The sequence below is a fragment of the Triturus cristatus genome, chromosome 7, assembly GCF_964204655.1.
Source record: "Triturus cristatus chromosome 7, aTriCri1.1, whole genome shotgun sequence".
In the NCBI taxonomy this organism is placed as follows: domain Eukaryota; kingdom Metazoa; phylum Chordata; class Amphibia; order Caudata; family Salamandridae; genus Triturus; species Triturus cristatus.
In genome coordinates, this window is record NC_140590.1 from 918,203,484 (window position 1) to 918,227,212 (window position 23,729).

General features: G+C 43.0%; 1 protein-coding gene across 1 annotated transcript in view; it reads left to right on the plus strand.

Annotated features, from left to right (window-relative positions):
* DOCK2 (dedicator of cytokinesis 2) overlaps positions 1–23,729 on the plus strand; it is a 1,824,799-nt gene that overhangs the window by 269,540 nt on the left and 1,531,530 nt on the right. The window contains exons 9-10 of the mRNA XM_085617853.1: positions 11,486–11,567; positions 12,703–12,838. Of these exons, the coding sequence (XP_085473979.1) occupies positions 11,486–11,567; positions 12,703–12,838 (218 nt within the window). The remainder of the gene's footprint in view (positions 1–11,485; positions 11,568–12,702; positions 12,839–23,729) is intronic.

A 23,729-nucleotide genomic window follows, 5' to 3' on the forward strand; every position in this document is an offset into this window, starting at 1 on the left:
TGCCAAGCCTTAAACTCCTCTTTTATTACATATAAGCGACCCCTAAATTATTCCCTAGGTAGCCCATAGGGCAGGGTGCTGTGTAATTAAATGGTTGAAAATTAGGTTTTACATGTCCTAGCAGTGAAAAACTCCCAAATTCGTTTTTCACTACTTTGAGGCCTACACCTCCCATTGGATAACTTTGGGAATTTCTTATCTTATTTAATAAGCTGTAATTTCCAATCTGGAGTAGACAGGTACGCCATGATTGATGACTATGAAATTGTAACAATAAACCCTTTTTAATGGTAAAGTCAGATTTTTCGTTACAATTTTGAAAATGCCGCTTTAGAAAGTTAAAGACACACAATTGATGGACGGAATGCAGAACAAATCAAAACATTCACCCCCAGTCAAGAGATCTGGATTAAATCCATCATTCTTTTGCTCACCATGCCACCCCAGTTTAGACTTGGTTATATGCAAATCAGTCTTGACCCTGTGCCTCATGGGAACAGTCCAGCCTGAACTGCCAAGCCAGGTCCTCCCTGGACTGGAAACAAGCATCCTAGGACCGGTTTTGGAGTTTCACCCCTCTTCAGCCAGGATAGCTTGATTGCAGTGGCACAGTGTGCCCAGGACTCACGTCTGAGCATACCTGGTGCACTTAGGGCCAGAAAGCAAAAGACACACAATTGATGGACGGAATGCAGAACAAATCAAAACATTCACCCCCAGTCAAGAGATCTGGGTTAAATCCATCATTCTTTTGCTCCCCATGCCACCCCAGTTTAGACCTGGCTATATGCAAATCAGTCTTGACCCTGTGCCTCATGTACTGGGGTGAATGTGTGACATTGTTCTGCATTCTGTCCATCAATAGTTCTTTTTGCTTTAGAAAGTTGGCATTTTTCTACCTTTAGCCCTTTTGTGCCTGTAGCCTTTGGTCACATGACTGTTAGACTTTGTGAATTCCTCGCAGACAGTCACACAATAGAGGACTTAGGTGTGCCTGAATGGGCCATCACTGGCAGGATGGGAGGGAGGAGTTGGGTACAGCGCCACTCACCCCTGAATACGCTTTTTACATCCCTCCACACAAAGGACCACATACCCCCTGTAGTTAGAATGGATGCAGGACAGGGAAGGCAGGGTGCCTGGGGACTTCAAAGGGAAATCTCTTGAAGCTTCTCCCCCAATTCAAAGGCACAACTGGGTATAACTAACGGACCTCAGACACCACCACTTCAGTACACTTCTGGACCTATGGATATTCTGCCAGGAAGAAGGACTGCTGTGCTACTACAAGGACTGCCACTCTGCTGGACTGCTTCTCTAAAGGAATCTCTACCCTACTGTGGTGACAAGCTGCCTGCTGCCCTCTTGTCTGGGGAAGAGGAACTGAACTTGCAACTTCATCTTGAACCCAGGGGCCCAGAGCGACTCTAAGGGCTAGTTTGCTGTCCCCCTGATCTTTGTCTCAGGGACATAAAAGGCTCCCCAACACTCTGCATCAGCCCTTGGACCCAGCTGCAACTGCAACTGCAACTCTTAGTGACCGTAGATGGGCAGATCAGAGCATAGCTAAGTCAGCCCAACCCTTCTCACTGCAGCATCGACAGTTTGCGGGGGCCACCACTGCAAAGATCCAGCAGCACCCACCTGTGACATCGACCATCTCTTCAATGCTTTGCCAGTAGCCTCTCAAGGAGCTCTCCTGGCTCTTGTGGCCTTCTGCAACATGAACAAGACTCTTGGCATGATGTTCAGAAGATAAAGACTCACAGGGCCTAACCTGATGACTGTATCCAACCTCACTCCATCACAGTTGGTCTGAAAGTGTGACTTTGACCTGGTCAAGCAAGACTAGATCTCCTGAGTTGGCGGTTTGTGCTTTTTGGGTCTATTTTCAATAAATTCCTTAAAAATTCATATCTTTGGTTCTCCTGATTGGACTTTTGCCATTTTGGTCTTGTTATGTTTATTTAATTTTCCTCTGATTTTCTAAACTGGTCTGGGATCCTTTTGTGATGCATTTTTACTTTCTTACTGTTTAAACTGTTTCCCTAATACTTTAAACATTTCCTCCGAGTTAAGCCTGATTTCTTTGTGCCAAGCTACAGGAGGGGTTGGCACAGGCTAATTTAGGTAGAAATGCTTGAGAACGTTTTCCCCCAACCAGTAACTCAATTTCTTACAGTTATTGTTATTCAAATTTTTTACCGCTACTGCTACCTGAAGGTGTCCTGGCGCTGAATGAAGTCCTGCCGCAAAATAAGAGAGTGGAAGAAGTAACAACGATATTATTTAAGGAAAGCCAAGTTTTTAATGCTTTCCTAAAGGCCAGCAGATTTGTCATAGTTCTGAGGTATATTAGGCGATCGTTCCATGCCTTGGCAGCATTGGCTACAAAACTTCTGCCCCCCCAACTGGATTTTTTTACACGAGGCACCATCACCATTTTTGCATCTGATGACCTCAACGATCTTTTCAGTACATACCAGCATAATCTTTGTTGAAAATAGTCTGGCCGGGTTCCATGAAGGGCTTTGAAGACCAAAGATAAGGCTTTAGCTCGGGTGCGTTTTCTAACCGGCAGCCAGTGGAGTTTTTTTTTATCTCAGTCGAGATGGAGGCGTATTTAGTAACCCTGGGCGTGACACTACGCTTCGCCCACATAGTGTACGTAGCGCTGCCTGCTTCGCAGTTTTCGAAGTAGGCGAAGCAGGCAGCGCTACGCACACGCCAGGGCGAAGCGTAGCTGCCTGCCACCCACCACCCACCTCCCGCCCGCCCTCTTTTAAAACATACCCTAATTGTAAATTAAATAAAAGTAAAGACACTTACCTGAAGCGCGGCGTCTCCGGGGCTCCCTCTTCCTGGTTTCCAACTTCTTCTGACAAATGCGCATGCGCGGACTCCCGCGCATGCGCATTTCTCACAAGAAATGCGCATGTGCGGGCGCCCGCGCATGCGCATTTCTCGCAAGAAGTTGGAAACCAGGAAGAGGGAGCCCCGGAGACGCCGCGCTTCAGGTAAGTGTCTTTACTTTTATTTAGTATAAATTCAGGGTATGTTTTAAAAGGAGGGCGGGCGGGAGGCGGGTGGCGCGCAGTGGGGCTACGCGGAGCACGTAGTGTGCGTAGATTTGGGCACACTACGCGTTGCTTCACGTAGCCCCACTACGCCCACTACGCCCACCCTTAGTATTTAGGTATGCCAGTCAGGAGTCTGGCCGCCGCATTCTGCAGGATCTGTATTTTGTTCAGTAGTCCTTCATGGATATTGAAATATAAACTGTTACAATAGTCCAGTCTGGACATTGTTAACGCTGTAATAACAGTTTTTTGGGAGTCTTTGGGGAGCAGAGGCATTATTTTCCTGCAGGATCTCAAGATATAGGAAATCTGCGATACTACTATGTTGACCTGGTCCCTAAAGCTAAGGTTGTTATCAATCCATACTCCCAAATTTTTCACTTTCCTGCTGGAGTGGAAAGGGGCCCTGAAGTGTCCGGCCAACAATCAGAGGTACAAAAGTTGGGGTTATTGTTGAGTTTTAGACAATTTTGTGCCATCCAGACCCCTACGGCACTCATACAGTCCTGGAGCCGGGACGCTGTTCCTGGCATCTCCTCAGGCCGTATAGACCACAATATTTGGGTAGGAAGTCAGATTCAAACCAAAAGATTCAATTAGGGGCACCAATGAGGACACATAAATATTAAAAAGTGTCGGACCCAATGAAGACCCTTGCGGCACTCCACAGGGTAGTGAGAATGATTCAGCCTTGTATTCGCCCAGGGCTTGGGTAAGCGAGTGCATTAATTTACTCCATTGACACCAAGGTCCAGGCAGCAATTGCTGCCCTGAAATCTCACACTCCCCCACGTTCCCCTTTCTTCCCCACCTTCAATCCACCCCTCAAAGCAATCAAGTACCCATCAGAAAATAGTATGACATGGGAAGCCTGTGGCTGTGAATCAGACACATGTTAGTGTCAATGGATAAGCTGTTTTGTGCTGGAATAGCCACCAGAATGTAAAATGTAGCATTTCATACATTAAAAACATTACATGTACGTAGTATTGTACTTGATGTTCACAATTTCATAACAAGGCAAAGTTGAAGAACTAGAAAAGTGAACTCATTGTTCTCTAGACCCTGGTTCATACCCATTGTTTGGTACAAGTCATCAGAGTGGGTCCAAAAGTAGGTCCCTTCTACACTTCCTCCACAAAAAACTGAAATGTGGTGTAGTTACTGACAATTTCAGGTTTCAGGCTTGGGTATGGGTATAAGCTAATTCCATGAGCATGGTTCTGTAGTTCCCCGCTCCTCAATTTACTGCCAGAGTGAACACTTTGATCTGTGGTAGAGCATTCCATGTAATAGGCACACTTAATTTCTAACACTTGTTTGTAATAATCATGCATACAGACAGCAATTAAACCAATATTTTTTCAGGGCACAACAAATTACACATAAGCAGGTGTCTCAGGATTGCCTATCACACATACAATGAGCATTTTGTCAAACTGTACATTCCATGTTCCAACTACCACACTGCATGGTGTACGGTATTCTGAGGGGCTTGAGTTACAAATTATCTGCTGTTTTCAACCTGTGCATTTCATTGAATATGATTGCTAGATTTTCACAAACATCAACAGCATACGTCCAGTGACAAAAAATAAATGCCATAATTTGTGAGTCTTCATTCTTGAGATATTGCTGTTACTTTAGTGTAGACAGCCAAATAATCATATTTTCAAAGTCATATTACAGAAGAAGGACTGCCCTGCTGCAAGAAGACTGCCATGCTGCTTTAGTGCTGCCTTGCTGCCTGAGAAGGAAGACTGGACCTGCTTATCTTTGTCCCAGGTTAACATGAGTGATTCCAAGGGCCAGTTGGCTGACCTCCTGTGTGAGCTACAGGAACACGGTAAGCTCCATAGGCATTCCTCCAACTGCTCAGCTGACCTCGTTCAACTGGACCTGCAACTGTACCTGCCTGAGCCCTGCTGACCTCTGTTCAAGTGATTCCCTGATCCCCAAGCGTTGCCTCCCTAGGTCAAGGACCCTTGACTGGTATCAGTGTCTAGTCTTCTGCAAGAAACGGTGAAAATCCTGAAGTTTGGGTTCCTCTCGACCCCAAACAAGCCAGTTCATGCCAAGTCTCCTCTGATGATCGGCCAGCATGAACGCGAGAATCATAATTTGGGCTTCATCTATGACAAACTGCTGTGCCCGCCAACATGAAACAACAACAACAACCATCTGTGACACTAGAGCTTCTCTTTGCGCTACAGCGATGACAGCCCACGACCCCTGTCCTGCTCTTCCCGCTACAGGGATGACCATCACCCACAACCCTCTTCATCCTACTCATGGCCTCCTCCACCTCAGAGGGTAATTCTTTAGTGGGACTAACTTGGTCCCTGTATGTGATCTACGCTCCATCGCAGTTCACCTGAGCTTGTGACTTTCCCCCAATCTATTGTGATGGGATTACCGGGAGTGGTGCTTTTAGCTTCTTGGTGCACTTTTCACCTAAAACTTTGAAAATCATTATCTCCAGTTCTACTGCTTGGATTTCTGTAATTTTGATATAATTTAATTTATTAAAATATACACTATTGTTCTAAATTATTTTTCTTTTTTCTCGTGTTCTTTTTTCACTTTATTGCTGTTTGTGTGCTGCTTAAAATACTTTACACATTGCCTCTAAGTTAAGCCTGACTTCTTTGTTCCAACCTACACGAGTGTTAAGCACAAGTTAATTTAGTGACTTTCGTGGTTCATCCTGACAAGGATTATCAACAAACAACCCAAATTCTTACACAGAGGCTCACAGATCCACTCTTATTCCACAGTAACCTTTAGTAAAACTTTGTGTTTTGAAATGCTGTTTTCCCAGATGAAACAAAATTATTAAAATGGTCAACACAAATAATAAATGATCGGAGTAAGCTGCCCAATGAACAAGAGGCCTACTTAAGTTTGAAAAATACAAAATAGGGAGGACCCATACCGTTCTACAAATTGTTATTTGAAAGAATAGAAACATGATACTGTAAGTATGTAATAAGCATAACCTTGGCACATTGTGTGAATCAGTGAAGTTCTAGGGGTTAATCCTAGTCCAGAAATATGCACCTTTTATATGGCAAAAACATTTGATCTTTGCACTGCATTAGCAAATGGCTCAACCTGTATTCATTACTATACTTGCTCCACATAACATGTTTTATTGGGCCACATTTATTTCCACTGGCATGGTGTGTATATATAAAACCTAGTTGTACAGAGTGTAATATGTTATGTTAGGTGTATTTGTATTTATAAAGAAACAAAGGTACCACACAACATAACATAAGGACCATAATTAACACAGACATATAATGCTGTCTATGTTTCTATAAACCCAAATGGATATTGTAATTTATTTTTGAAAAGTACACAAAACCATAGAAATGGGACAGTTTTCAATGAAGAATTGGGTTACCAAACTCAGGCATTACACACAGTGGCCAAAATACAATCAATGGTTAGGCCACAGACATGAAAAATATCATCATTGCACATATTGATGAGATAGGGATAAATAGGTCTGTGTCAAGGGCGACAACGTTTTGATCCTTAGCATAATAATGGTATCATCATCAGGACACAACAAATTATGCCTGAGGAGAATGCCTGCAATTCGTCTATGCGGGGTATCCAATCAAAGATGAATCCAAATGTATTCTCACACACAACGCCAGGAGGAACGAGTAAGAAGATTACGTTAGGAATCGCTAAAATCAGGTAGAACGGATCATGATCTGATCGGGTGAAATTGTGGTGAATGTCCAAATAGAATGTTAAGTCAGTCAAATTAAATGCATGGTGAACGAAGAGAGTCGCCAATACGGTGAGGGAGTTGGTCGAGTGAAAGCTGCAAGGGGAGGCAACAACGATAAGGAAGTGGTCACGGTAGAAACAAACAATTTGTGATGTGCAATGGTAATAACAATGGAATCCGAAGCTGATGGTCCACACTTCGCTCACCAAGATAGTCACATACACACCCCTTTCTGATGGCATGCTAAGGGGCATAATGAATGCCACATGTTTTCACAGAATTAACAAAGGGTTCCAAATTAGTGGAAGACCAGCTTCTTCCAGGCCAGGCTAATCTTTCATCCTCCTGGAGCGGTTACAAGCCTCTCCATTCATGCCTGAGTGTGCTCGTATTGTGAGAATGGCAGAACTGGCCGTGCTGCCTGCTTTAATATGGCGAAGTGTGAAGAGGCACAGGAAAGTGCGTTTGTGCTGGAATATTTGCTTTCATGACACAGAGCAAAACAAGCTATCGCTCTGTCACCTGAGAGGGCATGCACTAGGCTGCGTGGCAGGGGGAGCTTGTGTGTTTGAAAGTGGCGGGGTTAAACAAGTGCCTCAGAAAACAGTGTCTGACATTTGATCTCCGTCTTTAAATGCAAAGCAAATGTGACGAGAGAAGGACAAGATTTAATAGCCTGTTTACAGAAGTGGATTAAGTGAAAACACAAGAGCTCGTGTTAAATGCTCGTAAACAAAGAAAAACGTAGTTCCTACAATGGATTGATAGTAGTAATTGGTTCCATGTTCTTGGGGAGGACTAAACACAGGAAGAGACATGACGTGAAAAAATGAGAAGAAAGAATATGAGAGTGATGATGCCGCCAGCAAATGGGAAGCCTATGGATGGGCTGAAGCCCACATATTGGATACAACAGTCTCTTCCAGACAGTGAATGTGCTGTCTAGCACAGACCTAAAAAATACACACTCAGCCTCGTACTCTAATCTGTGCAGGAAATCCAAGAACAACATTTCAGCAGAGAAATAAATCCCATGCTTGTTTGTTTACCTTGTTTTGTTTCCACTTGGGAATTCAAAATACATACTGCCAGCTTTTGCTGCTACAATTGACCTCAGATCTTCATCCATGGAGAGGAGTTGTCCTAAGGGCTTGGGCGGTCAACCTTGAATCTGGGGAACCGGGTTCAAGTCTCGCTGAACATCTTGTGATTCTGGGCAAATCACTTAATCTCCCCGTGCCTAACAAAAATGAATGTGTCCTCATGTAACGCAACTGGTGTTATGTAAAGAGCTCTGATATCCGATACCTTCAGGTCAAGTTCGTGCTATGTAAAATAAATAACTAAATAAATCCATGCTGATGTGTTAGAACTGTTGGCTGAAGGCTTGCTGCTCAGGTCTGTTTGACAGGCAGGTGTAAAACCTGGGATTAGGTCGAGATTGGTCAGTTTTTCATCAATCAAGGGAAGAAATACATGTACAGCTTTGAACTGAAATTCAGTAGCACACTCCGTGAGTTGGACAAAATATCAGATAAAAAATATTGTGTGGACAAAATATAATGTCAAGAATATTGAGGCCAAAAATATTGTGAACATACGTTTCTATAGGTAAGCAGCATTTCATTATATATAACTCCATAGAGCTGTACCTTGATGATATATATAGCCGAGGTACATTGAAGTGGAGTTATGAAGAGTGAATCTATAGTTACCTATTTCCACTTGTCTTCTTGATATTTTGGTCCTCGACATTTTTGATACGATATTCTGTCCACTTTTGTTTCCGATATTCTGTCAGTGATCTACACACTCTTCATCCTACATTCAATTCAGAACCTTCCTCCTTTCACAGCTCCTATTTCCCCGTCCCACTTCCTCTATTTTTATCTTACCTGCTAGCAGCTAGAATACTTCATGGGAGAGTCTTCCTTGCTCTTCTCTGCTTTCTGCAGGGGGCACGCTCCACAAATCTCTTCATTGATGCTCGAGGAACCTACTGGTAGCATATCAGAATTCAGGATATAGCAAGGGACTGACCCTTCCTCTTCACAACTGCTCTATTCAGACTTCCAATGAAGTTTAGGGTGACTTTGCATTAGCTCCTATGCAAGTTTCTACATGTAGGTATGCTGCACTGCGCAGGGTATGCGCAGCATGTCTTTGGATTGTAGACGTCTGAGGGTAGCGCAAATGAAAACCTCTGGTCAGACATGCGCAATCCATTAAGCCCTGGTATTGCCACCACTTCTATGCTTCTGACATGAGCACTTTGACACATGCCTTTGATATGTAAACACACGAACTAACAGATGTCAGCTCATCTGTTTACATTTCTTTCTTTCTGTGCTGTGCTAGGGCTAGTGCTAGGGGACTGATGCCCTAGAACCCCTATGCACCAGCTGCCACTGCATGATGATGAAACAAGATGCACGTAAATTAATTAGTGAAAGCTGTGATTTGGGTAAGAGAATGAAGATCTTGGAAAATGTGAATAACCAGTTATACAAAGCTAAGATGTAGGAATAGTCATTATCTTAAAGAAGTCTGAGAAACACAGAACCATGCAGAATAATATTAAAGTAGTGCGGAAGAAACTCGTATTACTAATAAAGGTTCATTTATTGGTGGTTTGCTACAGCAAGCAGTGACAGTGTACATTTTATTATTGGTATAGTGCATGCATTGAGCGTTGGCCAAACCAATAAAATGATTTACTTATGTATAGTGACTGCAAACAGTGGTATAAAGCACATAGGCACACCCACCCAGAGCATTCCACATACACACTGACCAACAGTATGGCACACATAGTACATATGTGTACCACAAACCTAGCTGAAAGGCATTGGAGCACTCTACAGGATCAAAGGCAAAGTTTCAATCAACAAGTGAGTGAAGTAGTAGCTGGGTTTTTAGAGCAGAGGTGGATTGTCGCTGAGTTGTAAAGTAGTGGGTTTTTTTCAGAACAAATTTTATTGGGTTTTTGCCAACAAAGGGACACAAACGGTTCATGTACATGCATATGATTCTGCAGGATGAGTCCCCTACAACATGTAAAACACTAACTGATGCACAGAATGCCCCCAGCCACCCCTATCCCCCCAAAGCAGCGTCCATAATCTTATATACATGTATAGCCTTTTCGTATCGCAGTTATCCTATATATCTTGGCTTTGATGTCTAATTTCAGTATCCAGTTGTAGTTCCGCTGTGTGAACCGGCTCCAAAACAGGCCCCAATAAGCTGCACACCTCTGCCAGATCCTTGGGTTCTTCTGGGAGCATCCCCTAGCCTGAAATACTGCAATTTTCAACCCCCTACAGAAATGCATCCCACGCTTCCATGCCCCTAGGGACAGTGGCACAGTGGCTTTCCACTGTTGAGCAATGTCTCTCTTTGCTAGGGTGAGCCAAGAAATAATAAGTGGTGTTTATATTGATTCCTCCCTATACCCTTGGTGCTGTGCAGAAGGAGTTGCTTCGGGGGAAATGTTGTGTTGTTTAAAAAGGTGTGCCTTCAGCTCTTTCCTAAATTGGAGCTCCTGATGCATACTGATTTGTAATTCCAAATCCTTGGTGTAGAGATGCTGAAGGTCTGTTGCTTTGACTTTTTTTGATTGCACTTTTTCACTACAATCTTATGATATACTGGTTGTGGTAGTACAGAGAGTCATTGGAGCCATATTTGCCATATAGGGTGGGGCACCTGTAAGATGGCTTGGTAAATTATGGTGCTGGTTTTGAAGGTGGTTCTGGCCTGCATCGAGAGCCATTGTAAATCCAAAAGGGTTTAGATGATGTGGTAACATTTTATCAGGCCACTTATGATATATTTTGCAGTATACAGAATGCAGTGTAGAGTCATGTGATGGCCATTGTAGAGTATGGAGCAAAGCATTGGCACTATTCAGATGTGAGTGTATGAGGGCTTCGGTGGCTGTTTGGACACAAATTCAGCACACAAGTAGGCACTGTTGTTCACAAAGTCCAACAGACATGCAAACACATGCAGCTCTTAATGCACAAAGACCAATAGCTATAAGGTGAAGCAGGAGAAACAATGTGTATCAGCGGAATACAGGATGGTTTGGAGCATGGGTCAGAAACCCATGTACATTTGGGGGCAGAGGGCTTTATACAGCATAAAACCACAAAATGATGTGAACAGTGAAGCGCTTCTGATGGGTCGCAGGTGAGCACACGCAAAGGCCCAAATGGGAGTAATGAGCGGTGTGCCTCATTGGTGCATTCATAAATCTGAAGCTTTGCCGTGTCTTAGTCACCCATCATATATACCTCTTCAGCACTATTACAATGTATAATACTTCTACTCTTTCAATAGTGTGCTGAATGAAACATTTAATGTACATAATGAATCCTTGCATGATTATAGGATACATAAATAATGTTTCAGGTATGTAAAGAAATTTGACCCAGTAATTTATGACCATTGGGTGTTTATTTTATATATACTGTATTGTGTCTTTTGTGCAACTATGTTTAATGCAGGCAGATCATCCGATTGTCTCATATTTGTGTATTACGTCACCTTTACTCAACAAAGAGCTATAACAGCATAGTCCATCTTCATGTGTTAAACCCTGCAGTGTTTGAAACCAAATTTACGTTGTTTCTTTATTTTCCATTTATAACAGTGAAAATTATTTGGTGAGATGGGGAAGTAAAGGTGTTCCAAAGGAAATAGACATGCTGAACAATTTAAAAGTTGTATTTACAGTAAGTGTACATATTTGTAACGTTTTGTGTGAATTTACATTTTGTTCGTCTTTTTTTTTACTATTCCTTGTAGTAGAAGCTGGCCCAAGAATGTCCCTGTTAGTGGGGGTGCACAGCAGCAAATGACGAACAAATAACAAATTTGCAAACAAATGACTAATAAATAACAACAACAAAAACATATATATATATATATATATATATATATATATATATATATATATATATATATATATATATATATATATATATATATATATATATATATATATATATATATATATATATATATATATATATGTAATTTTACAATGGTTGAAGTGTTTCATTGACCTATCTTTTCCTTTAAGATGAAATGATTCTGAAATAAAAACACCTTCACCCTAAAATCCTCACAGAGAATTTCATAGAGTAGATGGGTATTAATACAATTTCTGGAAAAAATATAAAAAAATGATGCCATCTTCACCATTCCCATGTATCATGGGAAAAAGAAAAAGCACATCATTATGAAAGAAAGAAAAAGCACATATTAATGTAGCGCAAATAAAAGAGAACTTTAAATATTTAACCATCTATTGCAAAAAAACACACACCGATAAACACAGCAGCCATTGGCCAACTTCAAATCAGGACATCACCAAAGACATACATTCAGGTGAGTGTCATGCAAATGCCGCTGAATTCAATTTTATTCCTAAAACTAAAATACTTGTAAATAAAGAGAGTCATTTACATGCCCAACTCAATAAAGACACAGGAATATCAAGGCAACACCCATGCAAACAATGTCTATATTACTGTTCGTTATTAACTGCAGGACAAAAGCCAGGTCCTGATTACATCGACTATGAGGAAATAACTCTCCCTTTGGCCAGCCCTGCTCTAAACTTCCTTATGGATAAAACTGACTGCGCAAGACTGAAGGCCATGCAGAGAAAGGATTGAGCATAAGGTCTGACCTTTGACCAGACGCTATGCCCAACCCCTGCATGCACAATACAATATGTACATTTTTCGGAGTAGTCTTCTTAGAGCCACAAAAAAAAACTAATATAATATGCAAGTATGGTTTTTTAAAGCATTCAAAATGCTGTGTAGCATTTCAGACTGTCTTTATCTCTTTATAAACTAGGACCTTGGAAACAAAGACCTTAATAGAGATAAAACTTACTTGGTTTGCCAAATCGTCCGGTATGGTAGAATGGACCTGAAGGAAAATAACCTAAAAAAATGCACGCAAGGGTTGCGGAGACCTTTTGGAGTGGCAGGTAAAAATCTTCTTAATTCATATAATTGCTTTGCTATGTGGCCTTGAGGATCAGTTCTATCTGGTTTGTTACATTAACTTGTTGATGGTTCCAAATATTTCATTGACTATGTGGTTCTACATATTCGTACTGAAAGGTGGTAGGATTATGTTCTGTGAAACAAAAAGTTAACTGAATTCTGTTTTAATATAGTATTTGATAGAAAAAGCATATAAATGTGCTGCGGGATAATGTGACTAATATTATGTTCAAAAAGTCTTTTTCCAGCACATGAAGATGTTGTATCTGTTTATTTATCTATAGAACTTTATGACCTGTGAAGTATGGCTGGTATTTAAGAAGGAGAAAAGGATCCCTGATTTGTTTCAGTTTTATTTTAGCATTGAATGTGGTTTTTGAGGGATTATATTAAAAGAGGTGGCATGCAAGTTACAAGAAGCCTAGGAAGAAAGATTCTGTGAGGTGAGTATTAGTAGGACTGAGATAACACGTTTTAGGATTTTACTATTGAAGGCATATATTACGGTTAGTTATTTGATGTGAGATCAAGCACAGCGATTACTTCCGTGAGAGATTCTTTGATATATTGAATTATATTTTCCCTCCAAAGCAAAGCACTCCTGATTGTAGAATCTCTCAAAGTCACTTCAGAATGAACATACAACAGGATGTACTTTAAACTGGGCTAAGAATAATTAAAGAACTAAATAAGCAACAAACATACTACTTCAAAAAACAAAACAAAAACATAATCCCTCATTTTAAAATCACACATGAAAAAAACAGTATTACATAGACAAGCAAATAGTTGCTCTCCAATGGAGTCCTATGATCAGACTGCCCTTCCAGGAGGATCTACTGTCGCAGAAACAGAGCCAGGTTCTGCCACTGGGCGTTTGCAATCTCCACCTTGATGCTTGGAGATTAAGCAGCGACAGCTGAACACCTTTCACCTTACTCCGGAGGTCATTGATGTCATCTTGGCATCCCGGTGATCCTTTGACAAATTCGTATACACCAGTTTTTAGGACAGATTTGTGGTTTGGTGTGACATACACCAGACTGTCCCCCCAGACCAAATTATCTGAGGTTCTGTTGTTTGTTCCTGTCTTTTGCTCGGCCAGGCTTTGCTTTGAGCACAGATAAAAGTTAACTTTCAGCGCTTTAGGAGTTATAACAGTTGCCAAATCAACCATTGTTGTTTAAGTCACCAGCTTGTGATGCGAATTTTGATAGGCCTGCGACATGTATTTTCCCCTTCTCCTTTTGTCCTACCAAATTAAACCTTAATCTAGTCCTGACTTAGCTTTTGTGCACTCTTTTTGAGATGATTCACAGCTATCCTTTACAACTCTTTACTATAAAGACTGTGATCGTCATTGTCATCACCTTAGCATGCCATTGAGTGAGCTTCAGGCTCTTACTATCATTCCCCCATACGCTTGGGTCTTTCTAGACAGCTGGTTCTGTGGACACGGACATTCTTCCTGTTGAAGATTGTGATGTCATTCCATGTCGGCCATACCATCACCGTGCCAATGTTCTATGCTCGGTCTCACCCCTCTAAGGAGGAGTAAGGATACATCACTTGGATCCCAAAGAGAGTTTTTACGTAGATCATACCAAAGACAACCGAGTGGACGATCAGCTCCTTTTGGGGTTCTCTGGTGCATATAAATTAAGGCACTGTAGAAGAGAACTTTCTACCACTGGATCATGCTCTGCATTAAGATCCACTATTTAATGGAAAAAAAGCAGCCTTCAGAAGGGCTGCATGCTCATTCTACGTGGGCCAGAGTTGCTACCACTGCATTGACATGTAAAGTCCTTGTCCTAGACATTTGTCTGATGGCTACGTTGGCATCCCTCCATACATTCACAAAGAATCATTGCCTGGACAGTCTGGTTCAGGAGGGGCATTTTGCCGGCTTGGTCCTGCAGGACTTTCTGGTTTGAGTCTAGTCACAGACTCAACTCCGAATAGGTATTGCATTGGCATCTTTTCAACAGGCGAGGAATCTGAGGCTAGATGTCTGTATCTCAAGAAAAAGATACTTACTTTCAGTAATGCTCTTTAGGGTAGAGTCTCTATCTAGCAACATATTCCCCACCAACCTACCATCTTCCACGTTCTGTGATTGGACTCTATCCATTAATAAGATCCCAAGTCTAGGTATCTGCACACTGTATACCAATTTGCATTTGGGGCTCTGGGTCGGGTGGCTGGACAGTCTCAAAATCAACTACTATCAGTGTGCAGAAGTGACATCCATATAGGCCCCACATGTCATTTCTGGAGCAGAACTTCATCAGTGTGAAGCCACAAGACACCACCTTCCAGCCAGCTGAGGTACTGCTGCAATGTTTCCAGATGCAGTCTGACACCAGTGGAATATTCAAAAGGTGAGAAATCTGCAGCTAAATAGAGTCTCTACCAGAAAGAGCATTACCGAATAACTTGTTTATCTTGTACAAATTTTAATTGTATACCAAAATATAACTAGCATATCCTGTGCAAATAGACATTGTTACAAGATAAAAAAGGAGTAAGGAAAACAACTTTCCATCATATTTATACAAATTTTAACCATGTGTGCCATATTTAAATGTAGTCAAGTGCTTCTAATATTTCTTAAAACGTGGATTTCAGAACAATTGACATGTATCATTTATCAATTGTGATGGGGCTTAAGGTTGGAAAAGACTGTGAAACTGCACAGGATATGGATTTGTGATGCATCCTGTCTGTCTAGGAATATTTCAAAAAATCAATTGGAAAACAAGAGCAGGGTTAGATTCCAACTCACTTGGTCTGAAATTCACAAGAAATTAAATATATAAGCCCTTGCCCGCAAAAATCTTGCTGTTATCTAAACAATTATTTGCAGTGGTGTTTCATGAGTACAAACACCAGTGTATGTTACCACGTGTTATTTTTCTACCCAAAAGAAATGGCATGTCAATATCCTAGACCAGTGTTTCCCAAACTGTGGTCCGGGGACCCCCAGGGGTCCCTGACACTTACCCAGGGGGTCCGCAGGCAGCAGTTTAAAAAGCACTGCACTTGTATAATTAGCAGTTTTCAAGCAACAATAAAAGTGTCAAGATAACACCAGTGATTAATGTACCTGCTGGAGAGAGATGAGAGTTTTGTCCTGTGGCAGCTTTGAGTTATCTAATGTAGCACAGAGGGTTAATATGCCTATTGCAAAGATCGTGTACCATGCATTTTAAATAACAGTATTTTATGTGCATAGGCGAGTGGGTTACTGCTTTTGTCACAAATATTATTTTGTTACTGTGCAGTACATAAATGACAACCGTAATCTATCACAGTGACCTATAAACTGTCATCATAGAGCTGCTTGCAAACTGCATGGCACAAGTTTGTAACTTATGTTTTTTTCCTGTCTTTCATTATCCCGATGCTGCTAAAAAGGTTTATCAGGGTGGAAATACCTTTTTATTGTTAAAGTCAATGCTAACCACTGTCTTGTGTTCTGAATCCGAGTTTTTTGTGCTTCTCCAGACCAAGCACTCTTTAAAAATGCCTACCAGTATAAATGACATTTGAATCTTACACCTTGTAGTCACCTTTGCCTTATGTAACATTTTCTATACACTGATTTACACTTATGATTAATTGTCTCTATATATGTGTGATGTAAAGTGATAAACGTGTTGTAGACTGCACCATTGTTTCGTAAATTTCTTTGGGGGTAGAGCCTCCCAAAGCCCCCTTTGTAGTGGTCAGGCACATTCAATGCACTTGGTGTGCACCGTATGGGGACTGGTCTGAAAACATTTGCCAGGGCTGCTTTGGGTTTCCAGTCTGACCCTGGCAAGAGTAGGAACCTCGTACTGCGAAATAAAACCAACCATTTAAAAGTTAGTCACAGAGATGCAGCACCAACCTTCCCATTAAAATTTTAGTTTTTTGCTAATTCTTTCAATATAAAATACTAAGGGGGATATTTACAAAAGAAGTGGTGGAGCGTGTCGTTAGCCTCTGTGGCTTAACGACACGCGCCGCCACTTCAGAAACGCAGGGCTGCACCATATTTACAAGAATATAGTGCAGCCCTACATTTCGCCCTGTGCTGGTGCTACACTTAGCAGTGTAGGGCCAATGCAGGCACCCTTGCAACACGGTGCAAGGGTGTCTGCGTGCAGGGGAAGATTGTTTATGTAAAGGAAGGTCCCACCTTCCTGCACATAAACAATCTTGAAATGGGGTTTTGTCACTTGTATGTGTGCTGCTTAATGCAGCACACATGGAAGTTACAAAATGCCATTTTTTTTAATGATTGTTTATTTGCCGGAAGGGCCACCTTCCTGAACATAAACAATGCAAGGCGTTTTGCTTTTCCATGTGTGCTGCACAAGGCAGCACACATGGAAAAAGCAAAAATGAGGAGAAATAAAGCATTTCTCCTCGTTTCGCCAAGTTAAGACCTGGTTTTCCCTGGTGTTAATTTTGGCGCTGCCTTCTATTTACGCTGCCCCTGTGAATAGGGGGCAGCATCAAAATCAATGGGTTTTGCGGTGGAACGCCCACTGCAAAACCCACTACACACCCCTTTCACGCTAAGCATTGCGCGAAAGGGGGCCTTATTTACAAGGGAGCGTTAAGCCATGTTAATTGGGTTACTGCTGCCTTGTAAATAGGGCAAAGCCCCTACACGCGAACGTTGCAAAAAGTGATGTTTCCATGGTGGTAGGGGTTTGTAAATATGCCCCTGAAATCCTTAGTAATTCGAGTATTTGTTTTGTGTGCACACATGTGTTTATTTTTTTCGAATTACTGTTTTAACGTTTGAAATTTAAATCATACAAATTGCTTGGGGGTCCCCGACTTCCAGTGGTGACTCAGTGGGGTCCTCAGGAGTCAAAAGTTTGGGAACCACTGGTCTAGTAATTCTGTTCTCCTCTAAATCGTCTATAGAAAGGCTCAATGTTGGTAGCTTTATTTTAAAGGTTTTGTAAAGGATGGAAAGACGTTATATGGGACAATAATTTCCTAGAACTTCTTGGTCATCAAAGGATTTATTGACATAAAGGTGTGTCTTGGGCGTGTTGACTGTTATATTGGACAGTAAGCTCTACTACAGAGAGATCACAGATATTAGTAATGATGGGAATCACGGTATCTGGGGTTAAAGCTAGAATGTGAGAGTGGAAGGGTCAGAAGGTGAAATTCACTTTACAGATTTAAGAATAGTGTGATCTTCCATATGGGATAATACCTTGAAATTGGGAAAGTCATGGAATTACTTTTTCATGCATACAGACACTCTGATTTAGCCTGATAGAATGTTCCTGTGTAAGGCATTAAAAATCGTTTTTTAACTCAAATGTTACAAATTTCAGGAGGCTTTGCAGCTTGTCTGTAGGAGACGTGCTCTCTAAAACCCATTTTATCTTCTTAGGTACAAGTGAAAACATGTTATCCTTCAGCCTTTCACACTAGGCTTAAACTTTGTACAATTTCATAAAGCATTTGTGCTCAAATACAATTGATTTACCAACCTATAAGTTATGGTAACTTCGCAGTAAACCAGGTTTCTTTTAAAAACTGAGCTCATGAAGCTAAGGTCTAGTCATCAGGGCTCAGCTAATCCACAGGTCATAGATGTCTTCAGCAAAAAAATAATTGAGCACAGCAAAAAAACGAATTTCCTACAACTGATCACTCACTGATCAACTGCATTGATCTTGTTCTCATTAGTCTTTCTCTTACTCCATTCAAACCATCATTCTTTCGCCCTCTGGTTATGCTCTTGTCCTTTTTACCTTTGAAGATTCCTATCTTTAATCACTATTTTTACTTGCACTCTTATTCTCAAATACAAGATTATCTTGAATATCCATCTAGGTTACCTCAATCAAGTCCTCAATGATGTTAAATTCTCAGCACAGTCTCCTTCCCCAAACTCAACTGTACCTTTCGGTTGGCATTGGAGATACACTATTCTATCCAAACCTTTGCATTATCTATCCCTGTGCCCTTACAAAGAATCACCTCTCAAATTTGCTTCCTAAAACGTTATTGTAAAGGTGCCTTTATAAATGGAGGAAAAAAATGTTGTCTTAGTTATCTGCGAGTATGTACAACCCCCCAGTGGTCTGACTGGAGTTGGGTAACTTTTGTTTAGTTTACAGTAGTGGAAGCAAATCTCAGGGCAAACCTGCCTTTTCCGTTTCAGCTAGCTCTTCGTGCATGCTGAAAAAACACAGTGGGAAGAAAAGTTGCTCTTACACAGTAGTCCTCAAACAGCTGAGAGTTTTACAGCCTACGCATCGCCCATGGGTATCAGCTATACTGATTGACAAAAAGCAGCCAACAAGATTGTTCACAGCATACCTCACTAACGTTCTATTCCAGCAAATCTGATTGTCAACCCTTTCAACCAAAAAGACTAGCTCTCTCTGCATTAGTACTATTCTGATTGACTGCTGATAGTTCATTAGAATAGTTATATATATCATGCTATTCCCTGGGCCATGGTTTCCAGACCAGGGAATCCGTTTTCTGTGTTATTGCATGAAAGGAATAAATCAACGACTCTGCCACGTGATCAGTCCCACGTTTAAACAGGAGATGCCTGTTGTAGGGGCCAGGCAACTAACTAAGAGACAATTACACAAAGAGATACGTTTTTGTAGGGATAAAATCTCATAGCTGGATTTGCTAACTCGGATGCATCACGTTTAGATTTTATAAAGGCAAACACATTCAGTGCAAACCAATGTGCTAGGACCTTTACGGTCATAATCAATCCAGGGTAATACATAGTATATGTGACTGAAGCAATTAACTAGATAGATGGTCACAACGCCTAATGGGACCATTTAGGGAGAACAGCTTTCTTTATGAAATATAAGATCAGATCGAGCAATGGATGCCTGCAGTTGTTGAGTGTTAGCAGACCCCCATAATCATGCCCAATAATGTCGGTGACTGGGAATTACTGGGTCGATCTCCGAATGCATTCTGACATCTATTCATTTGTCAGTTAAACCTACAGTTGCAATTCCTTGCTTTAAGAGAACTTTCTTGTGCTCTCATTGGTCCTTTATTACATGTGCCTTAGACCCTCTGCCTCATAGCTACATGTTCCAGGTAGTTCAGTACAGTTTCCCAGCAAAGGGAAAAGGCGACAATGGGTGACTCTAATTGGAGAGATTCCATTGAGCAAAATACTTGTGTACAAGTTTTAACACAGTGTAATGAATATCCACCATTAAAGGGCTTTTGGCTTTAACATTGATTTTCACATTAACTATTTGAGGTGTACTGTCTGGGCCTATAGCCTTGATCCATGGCTTGTCTCTATAACTGTTGGACTTGGCCCTTCCTGCAGGGCCATTCCCAAACTTTTTGTCTTCACCCTCCTTTTTTCTGACCCCATTCTTTTTTGGCATTTAGGACTCTGCACACATTACCACTGCTGACTAGTGTTAAACTCTCCTTTAAACATGAGAAAATTAGCCTACCCCAATTGGTGCATTTAATTTGTAGTTCCCTAGTAAAGTAATACTACATGTACCCAGGGTCTGTAAATTAAATGCTATTAGTGGACCTGCAGCACGGATTGTGTCACCCACTTAATTACCCATTTAAAAATATTTCAGGTATGTCACTGCAGCCTGTGCGGGCATTTTTAAACTTCCATTTTGACCTAGAAAAATAAACCTTTTGCCAGGGGCTAAATCTTCCTTTTGAAAACATCTACGTCACTTCTAAGGTAGGCCCTAAATAGCCCATGGGGCAGGGCACAGTGTATTTCAAAAAGTGGACATGTGCTTTCAACTTTTACATGGCCAGGTAGTCAGAAACTCGTACATTTACTTTTCACCACTGTAAGGCCTGCCTCTCTCATAGGATAATTAATATTGGGTTAACTTATTACATTTAATAAGTGACAACTTTCAGTTGAAAGCAGGTAGAAATATCGAGTTTGATGTCTAAAGAATTGTAATTTAAAACCCTCTTTAATGGTAAAGTCGGATTTTAAGTCACCATTCTTAAAATGCAACTTTTAGAAAGTTGGCATTTTCTTTTCCGTAGTTCAATAAGGAGAGTTGCTGTTCCTAGGGGAAGGTGTATCAACTGTAACTTTTTTTTAAAGTCAGAGAGACTTGTCCTTGGTGCCCTCACACACCCCGAAGGATGTCATGCTTCATCATAGGGCGGTGCTCCTCGTTGGGCCGGCACTGCAATTCCCTACGGGTCTCCCGCAGTGTCACTTTGGCAGAGATCTTTTGTTTGTCAAGCCATAAGGTATGTGCGAGTCAGTATTGATTCTGTGGGAGACAGGTGGTGAGTAGTGGGTTAAAAATGACTAGGGTGTATCCAAAGTGAGTAGATTTAATAGAGGGGACCTCTATGTCATGGTTAAAAAAACAATAGGTTAAGTGCTGCTCAAGGGTAGTTATGGCCCTTAGTAGCTGAAGTCAACAAGTGTTATTAAAGTGAAAAGCGCTAGATCTTTTTCTTTTCCCTACCATTTGGTGCCTGCAGTCTGTATTCTGGGTCCCACCATTAGGTGTAGCTGCCAGTTGGTCTTTCTGTGTTGTTCCCAGACATTCAGACAAAAGGGGGATATATGTTGGCAGGATGGGCCCTCTCTGACTTGATGAGGGAGAGGAGCTTTCACCTACCATACTTGCAATTTACAAAGGCTATGCTTAGCACACTCACAAAGGGGTTGACACTAGTCTTTTGTGACCCCATACAATCTAGGGACAGGGCAGGGAGGCCAAACATTCCAGACACCTCTGGGTGGACCAGACAGTCAGAAAAAAGGATAATAGATGTTGGCAGGATGGGCCACATCACAAAGGCTTGGCCTGAGCACACACTCACAAAGCGTTTGTCGCTAGTCTTTTTTTTTTTTTGATAAACTTCTTTTTATTGTGTTTTGCGGCATAAAGAACAATATCAGGAATAATATACAGCAGTGCAGTGAACAAGGCATCAGTATCTGCAATCAGGAAAGCATCAACAGGCAAGTGCAAAAACCCTCCCGCCCCCTCCCATCCCCCGTCCCCCCCCCCTGCGCACCCACCCTTCAAAGCAGGCCCCCCAACCATTTCCCCCATATCTTGCGAAAAAATTTTGGGCAGCCCCGTGCAGCGTATAGCGACCGCTCCTGAGCTGCACACCAATCCACCCCTCTACTCCAGGTAGCCACTCTGGGCGGGTCTGGCTGTGACCACACCGCCGCTATGTCTCTTTTAGCCACCATAAGGGCAGTGGTGAGGAAGTACTTCTCATTGCGGGACCCGTCCATCCCGTCCATGATGCCCAGCAGGGCCATTCTAGGCTCGTGGGGGACCTCCCAACCCAGGACCTCCGCTAGATCGGCCTCGATCGCTGCCCAGTAGTCCCCCAGACGAGGGCAAGACCACACCATGTGGAAAAAATCTGCCGGAACCTCCCCGCAGCGAGTGCAAGAGGCGTCCGCGCGGAGGCCCGCACGATACAGGCGGGCTGGGGTCAAATAGGCAGTGTGGAGGTAATAAAGTTGGGTAAGCCGCAGCCTCGCGGAGGTGGTAAGCGACCGAGGGCCCATAAGGGCGTCCCTCCAGTCCGCCTCATCCAGGGGTCCCACCCAAGCCTCCCATCGCTGCTTTAGCCCGCTCCAATCCACCGGTGTATTGTGATATGGCTTCCACGCCATATATCGCCCAGACAGGAGATACCGAGAAGATCCCACTGCCGAAAGCCCGTGAGTCCCACCACCTCCCGCAGCCACGTCCCGTGCCAAAGCGGAGTGAGTTGCGTGGACGTCCCCGACCATCTGGTGTGTCGCAAGGCCGCGCGCCACGCGAGAAAGGGAGCCCGCACGACGCCGGGGAGCGACAGGGGCATCTTTGTGCCGTAGAGCATGTTTTGGATGGAGGGGAACCCGAGGCAGTTCACCTCGAGTCGATAAGCCGGGTCGCCCCAGCCCCCTGAGAACCAATCATGGACCACCAGTAGTTGGGTGGCCAGATAGTAGAGGTAGAGGTTGGTCATGCTTAGGCCGCCGTCGTAGGAGGGGACCCTGCAGCGGTCCAAGGCCAGCCGAGGTCGACCACCGCCCCAAAGGAATTTGGTCACCATCTTATCCAGGTCCCGGAACCACGGGCGCGGAAAGGGGCATGGAGTGTTCTGCAGCATGTAAAGAAACTTGGGGAGGATCATCATCTTATATAAGGCGACTCTCCCTAGCGGATTCAAGGGGAGGGCCTGCCACCGGAGCATATCTGATCTGGCTTTGTTTACTACTGGAGCCACATTGAGTGCCCAGCAGAGTTCCGGGAGGAGGGTGACCCAGATGCCCAGGTACTTAAAGGAGAGTCTCCGGAGGGGAATATCTGATTGCCAGTCGAAACATTCCCGCGACGGGTGTAGCGGGACTAGAACAGATTTTTTTGGGTTCAGATGGAGACCCGACGCCTGGCCAAACCGATGGAGGATCCGGCGGACCCGGGGCCCCGAGGTCACTGGGTCGGAAAGATAGAGGAGGACATCGTCCGCGTATAGGGCAATCTTATCTGGGGCCACAGCTGGCCATTCCCATCCGCGAAGAACGGGATCCGCGCGAATCAGCATTGCCAGGGGTTCCATGGCCAACGCAAAAAGGAGGGGCGAGAGCGGACAACCCTGGCGCGTCCCCCGACCTATGGGAAACGGGCGAGAGAGAGCCCCGTTGACCAACACCCGGGCCCGCGGGTGCGCGTACAGGACCGCTACCATGGCACGGAACCGGGGGCCGAAACCCATGCGTTCCAGGACGTCAGCCAAGTACGCCCATCCCACGGAGTCGAAGGCCTTTTCAAAGTCAACCAGAAGGAGGGCCAGGTAGGGAGAAAGGCGGCCGCGGTGCGCCATCGCAAGATG